The sequence below is a fragment of the Lactuca serriola genome, chromosome 4 (assembly GCF_051521515.1).
Source record: "Lactuca serriola cultivar US96UC23 chromosome 4, Lser_US96UC23_V15, whole genome shotgun sequence".
NCBI lineage: Eukaryota > Viridiplantae > Streptophyta > Magnoliopsida > Asterales > Asteraceae > Lactuca > Lactuca serriola.
The window spans coordinates 392,280,945-392,298,320 of record NC_136411.1 but is presented as its reverse complement, the minus strand read 5'-3'; the positions used below and the strand labels follow the sequence as shown (position 1 = coordinate 392,298,320).

Here is a 17,376-nt window from a genome sequence, read left to right as displayed (position 1 = left end):
TTGAATTGGTTTTGATTATAAATGAGAGTAAGTGTAAAGATCGTTGATTCTATGAAATAAAGTAAAGCGAAAATTTTATGAAATGATTTTACTCTCAATTTTGTGTGTTGAAGTTTTTAACTTCTTAATAGCAGATTACCTACCATAAAAATAACACGACAAGCAGACGAATACCATACAATTCAAAGATCACGACAAAATACTCTCTGATTTATCATTTTTTAATTTAATACTCTATAATTCATATTTTAAAAATTATTGTATTTTGAGAATTGTGTGTGGGCTTGATAGTATGAATGGCTACATGGTTTGTTTGACAAGACTAAGATTATTGATAAAACTTCTTTAGTTACAGGAGGGAGACACTTCAACTCGATTGAACAAATTGACTCCTATCAAGTGGAATGTGTTGGTATGAACAAAATATCCACTAAAGATACTTTGGGCAAACAAGATATTGAAGTGGATTAGGATTTATGCACGTCTTACAATACTTGTATCAAGACCCAGGAATAAATCTTATTTTCTTGTCCACTTAGCTATTCATATTTGGGGTCTAATTAATTAGATATCCTCCAGAGTGCGTTAATTCTCAACTTAGGGGAATATTAATACCATGCTTGGGTTTCTTTTTCTCCAAAAATCATTTCAGATATGGTGCCGTGCTTATAATACATAAAAAAAATCATAATCTAAAAATTATATCGACTTAAAAGAGATTTAACATGCCCAACTAACCAATTAAGAATGAAACAAGAAAAATGTTAACAAAAAACATAATAATAGCAAACAAAACACTTTGATGAGCTACTTGAGAGAAAAGTTGAATTATTTAAAGAAAAAAAAAGTGAAGGAAATAAGTATAGAGTATAGAGGGTTGAAGAAAAAAGAAGATCAAAACATTCTACCATAGGGTCTGAGTTCCCTGGGGAGGCTATCAAAGTTGCCAGAACTGACATCGGATTGCAACATGGGTCTCATCCCGGATTTCCACTGGATTCCATCCGCTAAATGTTCTTTATTGGGTGTCAGCATTACATAATTCGGATCCGCTCTTTGGTAACTTGCTTCTCTTACATTATCCACACGAAGACCAACTCCAAAACATGTCTTTCCTATTGCACGATCTCGTGTAGCTGCCATGTCATCATATTAATTAAATCACATGTTTTACTTATATTTTTACATATATAACCTTTTGGATTTATTAAAACATACTCGAGTCAAGTTCAAATGAGAACTCGATCACAGCCCTCGGATCAAATTCATCGGTGGGCCCCTATAAATCACGGTCGTCTGACGAATTTGATCCAAGGATTTTTTTAACGTCACAAGATTAAAATTTTGAATATTATTATATATTTCTTATATGATCCTCCTTTAGTGATTATTACGACAATAAAATAGTAACTTTTTAAATGATTAACAATTATAAACTATAAATATAAATCATAAATTCTTACATCTTTGATTAATTAATCTTCAAATATGTGAAATATTCGATCTTTGATTGGGGTATTTGGGATCAAAAATATAAAACATCAATTGGAAGTTTTTCTTAATAACGGAAATCATGTTATTTAAAACTCAATCATTCTTCAAAAGTCTATATATAATTTATAGCTAGTAAAGTTACCTGTGACATTGAAACTGAATGCAGGTTTCCACCATGACTTAAAAGCTAAAGACAGAGATGAACAAAGAGGGCCCACTTTTCCCTGGAAGATATATTGGTGAATTAATAGGTATAAATTAAACAATAACTAGGATATAAAATTAAATAAAAAGGTACCTTGAGCAAAATGTTTTTATTGGCTTGCCAAGATGCAGCAATATTAAAGGTGGAATTGTTTGATGACTTTTGATCATCCACCCTGTGTTTGTTAACAAATATAAGGACTTCTTTAAGTCACAGAGAGTATATTGTTTATGTGGATAGATTTCACATCTAAATTTACCTTGTTTGCAACTCGAATCCAAAGTCTATGTAATTAGTGATTCCGATTATTTCATTCTCTTCAAGTGGATTCTTCACCTACATAATTAAAAAAAAAATTAATTCAAATTTCAGACTTCTTGATTCTATCAAACTGGGGTTTTTCAGGTTATTGGCTTATAGTAGGTTGTATATTTCTGACATTTGCCCTTTATAACTAATATACTTTGCAAATGGTGTAGCAGTATTAAATTAAATTAAGATGTTGATGAAATGACTCAAAAAATCAAAACTGTTTTTAACTAAATGGGACACTTTTACAAATTACAAACACTAGGTATGTAGGAATGCTTATGTACCAAATTATTCTATGTAATTCCTTCTCTATTAATGTAAAACAGAAGATTCACGTGCACACACACACACATATATATATATATATATATATATATATATATATATATATATATATATATATATAGAGAGAGAGAGAGAGAGAGAGAGAGAGAAGAGCATACCCTTCGTTGGACCACCACATGCTGATAGAAAGAGGCTATGAACTGCAATTAAAGTGTTTATAAATAAACATAAGTACTTTAAGTTTTGATGGAGTAATTATCACAGCCAAATAATAAAGGGTTAACTACAAAAAAAAAAATGCAATTATAGTTTTTAATTACCCATTCGATGTACTAAACTTAACAATGTTTTCAGTATTTTCTGTATAACGTCGAATAAAAAGGTAAAAAAAAAAAAGTTACATAAACTCGTAAAATTGTAAAAATGGTAAGTTTGTTATATTAAATGGTCAGAAAAATGTATATATGTTGCATATATTAATAAAATGGTGAAAGTATATTGCACAGTTTTGCAATTAACACAATAATAATAATTTTCATATGAATAGAGAAGTATCCAATCACAGACCAGAAACATGTGTTATCAGAGAGGCATTCAAGTAGAACACTAAAAATAAATTTTGACATATAAAGAAACAGAAATAAAATTGAATCTGAAAAATGAAAATAGAAATAGTATAAAGGAAAAAAAAAATGCAAGAATCATAAACACAGATAAACCTGGGAATTTTGAGCATATTCAAGACCAAAATTGAATGAAGGACTCAATGGGCTGCCTGATCCAAGTCCATATCCAATTGCAAAATTCCAATTCTTCAAATTTTTATACTTTGCACCATCCTTCTTTTCAACTATTCAAACACAATAACCATGACAACATCTCAATTTATAATTTTGCATAAAAAGAATACAATAAATAGTATTATAAAAAATATATATTTAAGGTTAAGAAAGAATCTTACATTGAGGATCATATTGCACCCCAGCAGTTAATCTCCCTATCTTGCTCACCAGCCATGCAGATTTCGGGACATCATCCCCCACTACATTCAAGAAATAGTATTTTTTTTTTTTAACTCAGAAAAAAAATAAAGTATTTATTTTTTATTTTTTGTCAATGCATGTAACATACATGAATATGGCAAAAGTGTGGCTCCAAATGATAACCTTGATGAGCCATATCTCAAACCCATTGTTCCATAGTCTTCTGGAGATACTCTGTATGCAAAGTGAGTAGAAATTAGAAAACCATAAATAAGAAATCATAATGGAATTAAAATAAAAAAAACAAGATGAATAAACCTCTGTTTTTTAAGCACTGGAAAAATGCCAAATGCTCCAAAACCATATTTCGGGTAGTATGCACATGCTCTCATGAGTAAAATCCTGAAAGATACAGCAGACATGTAAGAACATAAGAGGAGGATAGGATAGTAAATTAGTAATAAAAATAAAAGCTCACTCTAGATACTTACGGATCAGAACTTGATACATATAGATCTGTGAATGTGTGAGGATCATCAACATCACTGTAAGAACATAAAGAATTTCCTTTAAAAAGAAAGCCAAAAAAAGAAAATGTTGAAAAAATGAGGGTAAATAACTCTTTACAATACCTTTGCCAACGAAATAGTGCATTACCAACAATTGGATCATCAGGCTTGTTATCAAGAGGACCTGAAACCTGAATGAGGGCTAAGGAACTTTTCATTCACATTTGGCATAAAAGTTGACTCAAACTCCAAATGAAAGATAAAAGACAATATACATAAATAAATGGATTAGAAGAATCTTTGGAAAGATTGTAAGTAATTAACAGTTTTGATGGATACAGTTGCTACTAAATCGACATGACGATCATCAACTGGCTTCAACATAAAAATAGTACTAAAATGATTTGCTGCATCAAAGTAATCTTCAAAGAGACTTTTTAAGGCGAGCTTTCCAAATAGCAGATTATATGATGGCTCCAACATCCTGCATCACTTCAAAATGAAGTGATTATAATCAAAACCAAATATATAGTTGATATCCTACAAAAGCAGATGTGTAAATAAAGCAACTAACTATGAAGATCAATACTTCCATCTTCCAAAGATGAACTTCTTGATAGTTGATACAGAATACATAAATCAGTAGGTCAATTCATAGATGAAACAGTGGGAATGAGAAAAGCATGCCACTTCAAAAGGCCATAACATTTCATCACATGGAGCTATGGGTACAAGAAAGCCTTTGGCCCTCCATTGGCTCAAAAATCAAAATCCATCGTTTGATGCCCTAATTTCAAATTTCCCTAATGTGGATAACATGAAACCCTGGTGTTCCTCCAATCACATATTATTTTAAAGCACGAATTTCAATATTTTATACATGATTAGGATATTTAGACTTTGATGTTTGGCAGAAGATTCCAAAAAATAGTAGTGTGCTTGATTAAGAATCATATAAGGTATTGATAAAATATGTCATTTTTCCTCAGAAAATGTGATTCTCTAGGGTTTGTTACGAAGTATCTGACGTGCCAACCTCCCACGCCGGTTCCAAATTCTTTAAACCACGAGTATAAGTTACATAACATAATGCATTATTCAAATCACTAACCCTGATTACAACGAAACATGCTTTAAATTTTCGAAATTTTAAAATCAAATCAACACACCAAAAAATCATGAATCTATACTGTAATTGAACCAATTGAAGGGAGAAAACATAGAGAAGACCTGGTACGAGCAGCGAGCGGAGGGAAATCGAAGAGCGGCGGAACCAACACCATAGGCGGTGGAGGCCCTTTGGTCAGCGACAATAAACCACCCATTTTTTAGTTTCTCACAAATTAATTTCGCTTTCTCTCTTCAGAAATTCGTATAGGGTTTCTGATAAACATTTCTTTCTGAACAGGTTGATCGATCAGACAAAGTAAGGAGTTCGTTGGGAAGCCATGAACTTCTGAACCCTCCCCCGCGCATTTCTGATTTAACTGAACGACTCTTTCTGTCAGTGACGTGGCACGTTTTGGATGAGAGCCTTGGGCCTCGTTGGCAAAATAAATTGGGCTCAAACTGGGAAAGAAAGATAGTTTTTTTTTTTTTTTTTGAAAGATAGAAAATTAGAAATTAATTGGGTGTTTTGGATTCAAGCCCAAATTTATTATGTAATGTGTTTTTTTAGAAAGATAGAAAATTAGAAATTGGTTGGGTGTTTTGGATTCAAACCCAAATTTATTATGTAATGTGCAAGACTTTTAGTTTCTTGCGTAAAATATTCCAGTTGTTCAGAAAAAATCCATCCTAGTTCTAATATCATGATTTATAACATAGTCTTTTTATGTCTTTTGATTTTCTAGAATAATGTTTAAGCAAAAGGGGTTGTTGTTCATGCTAGCACCTTCCTTTGGGGGAGATCAACATCCATCCATCTATATATAACATCCCAAGTTCTTGCTGTCACTTTCATATAGAACTAAGATGAATTAGTATATAGTGGAAATATAATAAAGTACAAGTAAAGGTGGATTGTGAGGGTGCATCTAACAATTAGAAGCCTTTGATTCAGTTCTAAACATAACCCATGTTGACTCAATCAGATCTTGACTCGATCAGGTTTGATTTGGTCCTAAACCATCAAATAACCCATTATTTCGATTCTTTAGTTCCTAGTACTCTAGTTCATTTTCCTTTCAATACCACGATCTTATGAACTTGTGTTACCAAAATCCCTCCAATAAGGGAATGTTTGATAAAACTGAACCATTTAATGTTGAATGATTCCAATCTCTTGATGGTTAGGAGAAGATAGTGTTCCTTAACATTCATAAGTCATTCAAAAGATTTTGATCCGTTTAGAAGTTGAATCAAACATCTTGAATGTTGGGCTATTCAAATATTACATATGAATAGTTCCATTTAAAGGTAATCAAACAACCTCAAAATACTCTAAATTCTCAATTAGAACATCATGATGTACAACCCCCCCCCCCCCCCCCCACCCACATACACACACTGACACACACACAGAGATAGTCTAAGCCAACATTTAAACCAAAGTCTATCATGGCTACTTAAACATCATATATTGCATTATCCTCATCAACAATGAAGTCACTATCCTCATTATTGGCCCTTTTTATCACTATCTTCACTATTTTCATCTATTACATATATGTCCTCCATTATTTTGTCGAGATTCATCTCCTAATAAATCGTACGATTCTCAAAGTCATTTACTTAGTGGCAAATCCAAAAAAAAAATCTTCGTCGGAAACCTAGTGATTAGTTATATGCATGTAAAGTTTAGTGAAATTGGGTGATTATGTCAAAATTTTCTAAATCCACATGAAATCTAAAGCAACAAGAAATTTCACATTATGACGTTGAGATTATTAACCTATTATCCGACTTTTAATTCACATCAATATTAAAATCATACTTAACATAACAAAGTGTATGTTTTCCATGTTAATTGTTTAACTGTTTTTGATGTTATCTTAATCAATTGTTTTCATGTTTTTTTTAATAAATTTCGAGAATCTTTTTTTTATCTTCCAGTATCATACACCATTTGATAATGTCCTAAATTTTCATGTTAGAGTACAATACTCAAGGAGAAACAAATTACTTGATAAATGTCGAGGACCACGACCAAACCACAATGCATACGAGCACATTATTACGCCAATTTTACATATTTTTTTGGTTTCATTCGTACTAAAAAATATTTTCCAATAACGTATAACATTTCGAAACATAGTTCTTATACATTAAATTAAAGATATAATAATATATTTGATGCTTTTTTTCCTTTTACTGTAAAAGCACAAACATACATTAAACGTCATTTCCATTAACAAAAACTTAGCATGTCGAATTTAAAAAGATAGTTCGAAATTAAACGGGATAAACAATTTAATATTTTCTTATACTCAAACATTGGAGTAATCTATACTCATGTTTAATGAATTAGAGCACGCATATCGGCCCTTTCAAGGTCCTTTTAAATGTATTTGTCTCTTGCAAAGATAACAAGATATTTATTGTTCTTTATTTTGATAATAAATTTGATAAATCTTGATTTTCATAGCATTTTCAGGTTATCTTGTTCTAATGATGGGAGGGGGAAATGGTGTTGTTTGCTGTCCAAGGATGGGAGGTATATAGTTGAGGAGTCTGGATTAGATTTGATCATTTTCCCTTGTCTGATTCTTGCTCCTTGATGGTTTGGTATAAGGCGGTGCCTCTCAAGGTTCTTTGTTTTATTTGGTGTGCCTCCTTGGGCAGAATACCCTCTACTGAGGCTCTTGCTTATCGCGGGGTTCCTAACATATCTACTAGTTGCGGTTACTGTGATTTTGGGGTTGAAAATGTTGATTACATCTTGGTTGGTTGTCCTTTTGCGAAGGCTGTTCGTGACTGTATATGGAGGTGGTGCGGGATTAAGCAGAATACGATTACGGATATTGGTGGTCTATTGAAGTTCGTGGGATTGTGGGGTAGATGTCCAAAAAAACATGTTAATCTTATGTTTGGCTGTCAAACCAACAAATAATGGGATAAAATATAACAATAAAACTCAAATCACTGCTACTTCATACACTAAAGATAGTATAGAGTAAGCAGGGTCGATCCACGGGAATACGAGACTTCTTATTTAGCCATATTCTCACACATCATACAAACAATATTAAAATGGGGGATTATGTTTGAACTAGAATTAAAATTCATAAAGAAGTAAGATTGAAAACTAAATTCAGTAAAAGAAATACATTTATGATTCCAATTCCTACATATGTATTATGTTAAAAGATGTAATATAATTATGACTCATGTTTTATCTAGGTTGGTAATTTAGATATTAATAAACTCTAATATCTAAGTTGACAAAAGTATTTTATTCAAAACATGCTCTTTAAATAAAAATTCATTTAATTGATTCAATTCAAATAAGTTCTTGCATCAAATCATTGAAGGACATTAAGTTCTTGCAAGAATTACCAACAATGTTCAACATTCCTCTTAAGCTTGGGATTATGAACATTTAACCTTTGATTACACTTATTTTGATTTAAATTCAACCAATCAAGTGTATGTTACTAACATCAAATCATAAAACATATACGAATTTCATAATTGGATTAACTAGATTGAATGGAACCCTAGTTCATTGATCAAGTGAAAAAGAGAATCCATCAAACACATAATTAAGATCAAATCAAAGATTACTAGATATTAAACATAAGTCAAATGTAAATTACAACCTAAAAACACATACTTAAGAATTCAGAATCAGAAATGAAATAGAAATCAGCCATACATGTCTAAGTTAAACTACAATTCAACAAGTTTAATCCTTAATTTAACTTACAAAGTGCAAATTAAAGTGTTTCCAAATGTTAATCCACTTCCAAAATCTCCCAAAATCGCCTTCTTCTCTCCCAAAATACGACCTAACTTCTTCTACAACTGGCTGTCCCTTTTTACAAATGATTCAACTGTTTTAAAACTGGCGACACGTATACACGGCCCGTGTAAATTATAACTGACCATTTACACGGCCGTGTAAATACAAGAAGTAAATTGCTCATGAGTATACGTTTACACAGCCCGTGTAAACTCAAAGCTTTCATTTACGCGGCCGTGTAAATCTTTGTAAAGTCAAAATCTTCATTTTCTTCTTAACTTCCTCCTCGATGCTCCAGTGGTCCCGAAACTTCATCCACCTCTTTTATTCATCATCTCAACAAATATTATTCCTTCAAAAGTCTGTGAAATATCACTAAAGTGTGTGAATGGAATTGCATCATGAAAAATCCCGAAAAGTATGCAAAATGCATGAGTTTAAACTTAAATGCAATGCACTTTTATGAATTAAAACTACAAAATGGATGCATGAAATGCACCTAACATCTTACGACTATCTGTTATGGTCTATTTTGGATCATTTGGAAGACTAGAAATGACAGGATTTTCAATAAACATCTCAAATCAGCTTCTCTGGTCACTGATGAAATCATTTCGACTGTTTTCCTTTGGTTGAAGCATAGGGGTAATTTGGGGAATTGTATTTGGGATATATGGTATAGTTCTCCTTTTGACTGTCTGTAGTTCGTTTTTGTTATTGTTTCTTGTACTTTATATAGTGGTCGTTTCCAAAAAAAATTACTTATTATATAAAGTAAAGGTCATTAATTTATATTTTATTAAATTTTCAACTAAATTTTATATTTTAAATGAGTTAATATAAATATAATTATGTAAGTTTGGCATATTTTTAAACGTACATATATTAAAAATCAGTAAAAAAATAAAGGAAAAACTACAATAAAGTCATTACATATTGACATCATAATCGATTTAGTCATTGTGATAATAATAATAATAATAATAATAATAATAATAATAATAATAATAATAATAATAATAATAATAACTAGAGGGTGTGCCCTTGCGTTGCTACGGGTCGGGAATTATTTTATTGTTTTCTTGTTTGTTTCAGATTTTATAGTACGTGTTTATTTATGGACAAATTTTTAGAATATACATAAGGGACAAAAGTTGACAAAATATATAAATTATGGTGGTTATATGTTGAAAAATGAAGATTAATATTAGAGAAGGGACCAAAACTATCAAGCTGTAGAAAATATTATGGCTTACTATAATTAATATTAAATAATGGACCAAAATTGCCAAGTCCTAGAAAGTATTGTAGCCAAATGGTGTAACATAAAAGAATAAGGGACCAAAAGTGTTAACATCACAAACAATTGTGGCCAAAGTTTGAAGGACAAAACTTTACTATTCTTAGAGGGACGAAATTTGCCAAAGCCATAAAGTATTGTGGCAAAATTGAAATGTAAAAAAAAAAATAGATACAATTGCAACATCACATAATCAAATGACCATTTCTGTCAAAAGGTTAGGAACTTTACTGTTCCTAACTTTCATTTCCTTAATATATATATATATATATATATATATATATATATATATATATATATATATATATATAAATAATAATAATTAGAAATAAATAGATTTATTTAAGATAAATAGTTTTATAAGTTCATGGGGTATTGTGCAATTTCTTGAAGTCTATTTCGAAGAGATATTTCAACTTTGGGATAGAATCTGTTATTAGACCCAACTGCAGGGACCGAATCGGCCAAAGTTGAAAATCTTGTCGTCTTCTTCCTTCAGAAGTGTAACTTCCCAAAAATCAAAATAACAATTTCAATTTTAAATCAAGAGAAATCATTATTTTCAGACAAACCCCAAATCAAAACCAAACGTTTACAAAACATTGTTCTCAAAAGTAGAAATCATATATCAGAGTGTCCCAAATCAGTATCATCAACACCAAAAGGATGTACACGATCATGCATTTGTTTTCCCACAGTCATCTGAAGTACCTGAAACATAAAACTAAAACTGTAAGTCAAGGCTTAGTGAGTTCCCCCAAAGTACCACCACACAACATATAACAACATGTATATTGGGTCCATAACTAATAGACCGGATTACCCCTGAGTCCACAGCATGAGTTTCGCTTGCCTTCCGGCCCACAACTCAGGTATGGCTTACTCCCAAGACCACAACATAAGTCTAGATTGCCTCATGTGCCCACATCTTATGTCTGGCTTATTCAACGGTTTGTTGGCTTTCGCACGAAGCAAAATTGGCTCAACCCAACCATATAATGTCAATATATATATATAGGACAAATAACATATATCCAGTAAACATAAAAACAAGCAGATATACAAATCTCTACAACATAGCAACACCCTATATACCATAATACATAATCCAGTGGACCGATATTGGTGTCTTCGACCCAACAAGTACAGTGAGGAAAACTCACCTCTCAATCTCAACAAATAGTTGAATATGACACCGCTCCGAATATCATCTCTATAAGTCGCCTATACATCGGATAGTAACCAAACTCAAACATAACTCAAAATACCCAAAATACCCCTAGGTTCAAACTTGATTAAAATCTGGTCAAGGTCAAAAGTCAAAAAGTCTACCGAGTTACTCAGCTGAGTAGGGCCATCGTACTCAGCTTACTCAGCTTATACGCTTGGCGTACTCAAGATCCAGAATCGGGGCTTCCATCGCGTATGCACGGTGTACGTCCATGTATACCCGACGTACGATGGTTGAATGTTTTCCTTCTTTTTAAGGGATTATTCCATTAAGTCCCTTCGACCAAAAACAAATTTCGTCACGCCCCCGAACCAGACAGCGGAAACGTCCGAGAGCTCGCGTGACTCAAATTGAATATCATCACAAAGAATATACATGAAACATAACATAAACTTCACCATGCATCAATACATTACAACTGACATTGTTCACATCAAGTACATTGTTTAAACATTACATATCCATAACATAAATTTTCTGAAAGCTTTCAAAACAAAATGTCCTAACACACTTGGTATTATTCTTCAGCTTATCTGTTACTTGAGAATACAAGTTATTTGAAAACGTCAACATATAGAATGTTGGTGAGTTCATAAGCAAGTTTGATAGGAAAATGTTTTGTGTAGTTTGTAAAACCCAGAAAATCCGATATTTTCTGAAACGGAAATTGTTTATATAAAAGTGTGAAGATCCATGAATATATGCATGATGATTTCAAAACGTGTATAAATGAGAAACTTTGTATTGAAAGTACAAGTGAATAATGTTGATCTCCCCCGGAAAACCCGATGTTTTCCGATAACATAATATAATATAATTGTTTCGAATTGTTATACCATCACAACGAATGATTTTGATTTGCTTTGATTACTCGAATAGTATTGGATTTATTTATGTGAGTCGTTATAACCATGCATGATAATGACTAGTTCGTCTGTCTTGGCACTCTGGCGAATGCCGGAATTGATCTTAAGATTTTGTCACCCTAGACTGGCCGAGTCTAACTGTAGCGAACAGCTAAGGTGTGGGGGAGTCACACCCGTATAGATCTATACACAAACTCTCGCTCTCCCTCCAGGAGACTTTGATTATAACTACAGACTACGACTGACACTCAATGGTGTTGCCCGTTATTACTCACTTAATCCAAATGAATTTGATTACTCTTGATTAACGAATTGATTTTTGTTTACTTGAATAGAATGTAAGCCTAACAGACGAGGAGAAGAGGACCACGAGGTCCTACTAATCGCATATGTTATCTAAGGCTGTCGAGTATACGAAGGGCGCGTTGGCCTATTTCGCATATGATTTATTTGGACCTAACTAGCAATGCTAATGAGTCACTGAGGCCCAATAGCATGTGAAAGCCATTGAGGGTCCCTTAAGCATGTAATTGGGTCACAGGAGGCCTAATAACATTTATTATTATCGTTGGGCCCTAAAGTCATGTTAATGGGTCACGAAGGCCCAATAAGTATGTTTAAAACTTTCAAGCCCAAAGATTTGAATATTTACTTGTTTTAGGTATTGTATCATTGTCGGAAAGATTGATTTAATGATTGTTAGATTTGTAACGGTACGAGGCCGGTCGGTTGTTTATAACGATCTTTGGAATTATATGTATATGCATCTTTCTATTTTTGTAAGTTGTAATTTGGTATTTTTGACCCAATATCTTAATAATAAAATAATTGACTCAAAAATATTGGTTTGACCCTTTCAGCCCTTCTTTAATAAATGACAATTTTAGTCCTTTATTTAAAAAAAGACATTTTAGGCCCTTAAACCATTTTCTTGACATTTTTGACCCATAGACTTGTTTAAGTGATGTTTTTAGCTCAAAATTTACTCTTTGGCAGTTTCAGCCCCTCCAGTAAAGAGTATTTCAGTTAAAGTCCAAACTTTTTGCAACTTTTACAATTTTGGCCCAAAATCCAAAAACTTTACATTTTTTTTATCCTTGTTTGGAAAAAAAATCATTTTAACCCCTGAATTAGTTTTGTTTACCCTTTTACCCCCTGTTTTGAGAAATTTTACCATTTCAATCCTTTGAAAACCATCTTTTTTGCAATTTTTGGGCCTATGGGCCGAAAAGCCCAAATATTGGCCCATTAGGCTACAAATTACATTTCTAGTCCTTTGAAGAGCATAGTATTCATAAAAACATATATATTAATTGTTTTGACTCTTTTCGGTCCTAAAGAAAACCGTGAATGAAAACCTTCAACCCCACTTTTGTTTAATTGACAATTATAGCCTAAAAATGAGTTTTGTGTTAAATATGTTTAACATGACCTTAGATGATAGTTTTTCTTAACTTGTTAAGCGTAATACATCTTAGATCACATGTTTTTCCTCCTTGAACTATAGATCTCGAAATATCATTTATTTTTGGCACATATTTACCCCATAACACAAGAAATCACACATAGCATACAAATACACATAGATCTACACATTTTACTTGTATTCTCCCCCATAAAACATATGAAAACCAAAAATAGACGGGTATGAACTCACCTTTGCTTGTTGTTTTCGATTTGAAGAATAAATGGAAGAAGTTAGATGCTATTTTCGACCCTAGAAAGCTTCTTGAGAAGACTTTGGCTTAGATAGGTTCTAAGAAGCATGATCATGAACTTTCATGAGTTAGAAGGAGTTTTATAACAATTTCAAGAAGCTAATGAAACAACCCAAAAATACGACCCGACAATTTCATTTTTAATATAACCAAAAATCATAAAACTGAGTATATCATAATAAGACCATGCGTTGTATCTCAAAACCATACTAAAATACTGTAACAAGAAAACTGTGTCACAACTGTATCAAAACATATCTAAGAAAACTGAGTCAACTCCCAGGATAAAAACTGAAGCTGTGGTGTGTGCGATGCCATCATCCCTAGCTCTTCCCTTTGCTTGCGGAAGTACCTGAAACCAAAACTGAAACTGTAAACACGAAGCTTAGTGAGCTCCCCAAACTACCACATACCATACAATACATATAAAGCACATACTGGGCCTTTCCCACTGCATCAGACCGAAGTCTGGAACTAGCTGCATCGGACCGAAGTCCGGAACTGACTGGGACCTTGTCCCCTGCATCGGACCAGAGTCCGAAACTAACTGCATCGGACCGAAGTCCGGAACTGACTGCATCGGACCGAAGTCCGGAACTAGCTGCGTCGAACCGAAGTCCGGAACTGACTGGGACCTTGTCCCCTGCATCGGACCGAAGTCCAGAACTGGCTGATCATGGCATAGCATAACACATATCAACTATTATAATCACATATACTGCATACTGCATCGGAACAGAGTCCGGAACACATAACACAAACATGCTCGAATCACAAAGACATCAAGCACTCTAACTACTGCATCGGACCAAAGTCCGGGACTACTGCTAATTAAACGGGTCGGCATTATGGCCGTAGACCCGTTCCTACTAAAAGGAAACTCACCTCGTGAACTGGCTGCTGCGTGAAAGGCTCTGGAAGCTAACTGCTACTGCTCCGGTATCTCCCCGGCTACAAGTCCATAAACACACTTAATCAATTGCTAAACACTGCACTGGGTAAAATGACTCTTTTACCCTTGGTCAAAGTCAACTCTCTCGGTCAAATTCAACCCATAGTTGACCTGACTCGCCGAGTTGGGCCGCCAACTCGCCGAGTCCCTATTCTCACTTCTCAACCCTACTCGCTGCTACTCGTCGAGTATGGCATCAACTCGACGAGTTCCCTTTCGAATCTAAAACTTCAGGCAATCTGCATCCGACTCGCCGAGTCGTATGAACAACTCGACGAGTTGTTCTACGAGCTAAGAAGATTGCCTTGGACTCGCCGAGTTGTATGAACAACTCGCCGACTCCCTCCATTACTGAGTCTGACCTCAAAATCGCTGAGTCCACTCTACTACTCACTGGTCCCACTCGGCATCACTCAAAAAGGGAAAACGGGGACTCGCGACTCGACTCGCCGAGTCGCTTGCATGCAGCAACTCAAAACTCGATTCTGCTTGAATCCAGTGTACAAAACTTATAGATCTGAACTCCCTTAACTCGATTAGCACGTAAAGATTCTATCTTTACGTGCCCATATGCATCCATGAAGCTAAAATGGCTCAAAAAGCATAATAAAGGCTAGATCTAGGGTTTTCATGCAAGGTAACTTCAAAAAGGCAATAGATCTGGGCTCTACAACTCCTAAATGAACAGATCTAAGGATATCTCGACCTATTAGGGTTTCCATATAACCATAAGGCTTGAGAAAAGCATAAAACTATATCTAGAAGAGTTCTAATGGAGGTTAAAAGCATAAAACAGGAGGGAATCCGAAGAATACCTCAAAGAACTCTGATTTGCCCTTGGATCTTTGCTCTACACCTCTTCTCCTTGCTCCTTTCTTCTTCTCCTTCTTCAAGCCTTCAAAATTTAACACAAGAACACTTGGATCACTCAAGGATGGATTAGGGTTTTCTCACAGCTTTCTGAGGGTGAAGGAGGCGAGATTGGGGGCTATAAGGTGGATTAAATAGTGAGCAACCCGGGGATTTAGGGTTTCTTCCAGGCAGGCAGACTCGCCAAGTCCCGAATATGGACTCGCCGAGTCGCCGACTAACACGTGCTCGAAATCCCATCCTTACTCGGTGAGTCAGGCTATGAACTCGCCGAGTCCCTCTTGCAAACTTCTAATTAAATACTATGGAATCATCATACCGGAGACGGGTCGCTACAGCTAAACCATGGATCTAAGCATTAACTTACCTAGAATGATGATTTTTGTGGAAAAACCTCCTTGAAAAGCCCTAGATCTCGAAATTTTTTATGGAGGAACATGAGTGTTCTTTGAGAGTGTTTGGAGAGAATTTGTGAGGTGTGTGTGTGTGTGTTTCCTCTTGTGTTCTCCGGCGAAGAAGAAAAAGAGAGGGGAGAAAAGAGAGTGTGAGGTGATAGTTGTATTGGGAGGTGAGAAATATGCATGGATATGCCACATACAATGTTGAGGTGTCACTCCCCCTTAATCACCCATTAATCTCATTTTTTTTTTTTTAACTTGGGCCGAAATCTTGGGCTAAGTAGAAAGGAATAGATTAACATGCCCCACTTCTTATCTTGGTTCGAAATTTATGAGGCCCAATAATTATTATTTCGGCATATTGGGCTCCTTTGATGGCTTACGGCCCAATTTGTCAAAAAGAATGGTTTTTATGGCCCATTTAGGTTAATTAGATTGGTTATGGCCCAATAAGGCCCATTAAAGATAAACTAGTCCATTTTAGGCTTATAAGGCCCTAAAAGGTTAAGTTTCATGAAAGTGGATCCAATTAGAGCCCATATAAGAGTTCTAAGCCCCAAAATAGTCAAATTGGAAGCATATTGGTCCATTAGGCCCAATAAGGAAATCCTAGTCCATATGGACTTAAATCTGGATTTACTTTAGGGTTTCCAACCTTTGTTGACTATTTGAATGTTTGTATTGAGTATTTGATAGAATTTTTGTTGTCATTGAACAAACACCATACCTGTTTTCAAGTTTTAGTTACATTGTCGTTCTTTGTTAAGTGCTTACAATGTATCAAAATTCATAGTTGTGACATCATCCCCCCTTTAGATGGAATTTCGTCCCGAAATTCTTTTTGAAGCTAGATTCAAGAAAGCAAGAATAGGTGAGGGTACTTCTGCTTCATCTGGTCTTTGCGTTCCCATGTGAATTCTGGTCCACGTTTCGCGTTCCATCGAATTTTCACAATTGGAATGCGACTTTACTTAGTACGCTTCACCTCCTTGTCCATGATTTCGACTGGTTCTTCGACGAACAGGAGATTTTCGTTGATTTCGACTTCTTCAAGTGGAATGACGAGGGTTTCGTCGGATAAACACTTTTTCAAATTGGAAACATGGAACACGGGGTGTACACTGCTGAGCTCAGCGGGTAGTTGCAGTCTATAAGCCACTGGACCGATTCGGGCATGAATCTCGAAAGGTCCAATGTATTGTGGGTTCAGTTTTCCCTGTTTTCCAAAATGAATCACCAGCGTAACTCTTCTGTAAGTCTCCCGATGCTTGCAGTCGGGCTCTGATCTAAATTATCTTCTCGTTCGTTTCGCGTATGGTTTATGGTCCCGTTAATGCATTGTCTGGTGTC

General features: G+C 34.4%; 1 protein-coding gene across 1 annotated transcript; it reads right to left on the bottom strand.

Moving 5' to 3' along the window:
• Window positions 1-715: 715 nt before the first annotated feature.
• On the bottom strand, window positions 716-5,265 carry LOC145097875 (beta-galactosidase). Its single transcript, XM_079035534.1, has 13 exons — window positions 5,019-5,265; window positions 4,128-4,272; window positions 3,912-3,979; window positions 3,771-3,824; window positions 3,598-3,681; window positions 3,428-3,513; window positions 3,258-3,338; window positions 3,016-3,146; window positions 2,455-2,496; window positions 1,959-2,035; window positions 1,793-1,874; window positions 1,637-1,718; window positions 716-1,136 (listed from the first exon to the last, which is right to left on the bottom strand). Exons 1-13 carry the CDS (start codon window positions 5,111-5,113, stop codon window positions 895-897), a joined length of 1,269 nt encoding a protein of 422 aa, XP_078891660.1. The 5' UTR covers window positions 5,114-5,265; the 3' UTR covers window positions 716-894.
• Between the last annotated feature and the right edge of the window lie 12,111 nt (window positions 5,266-17,376).

Coding starts and splice junctions, on each gene's coding strand:
- LOC145097875 (XM_079035534.1), bottom strand. CDS start 5,113: ATGGGTGGTTTATTGTCGCTGACCAAAGGGCCTCCACCGCCTATGGTG. Junction 2,036..2,454: donor ATGTGGTGGTCCAACGAAGG/GTATGCTCTTCT, acceptor TTAATTATGTAG/GTGAAGAATCCACTTGAAGA. Junction 1,137..1,636: donor ATTCAGTTTCAATGTCACAG/GTAACTTTACTA, acceptor ATGACATGGCAG/CTACACGAGATCGTGCAATA.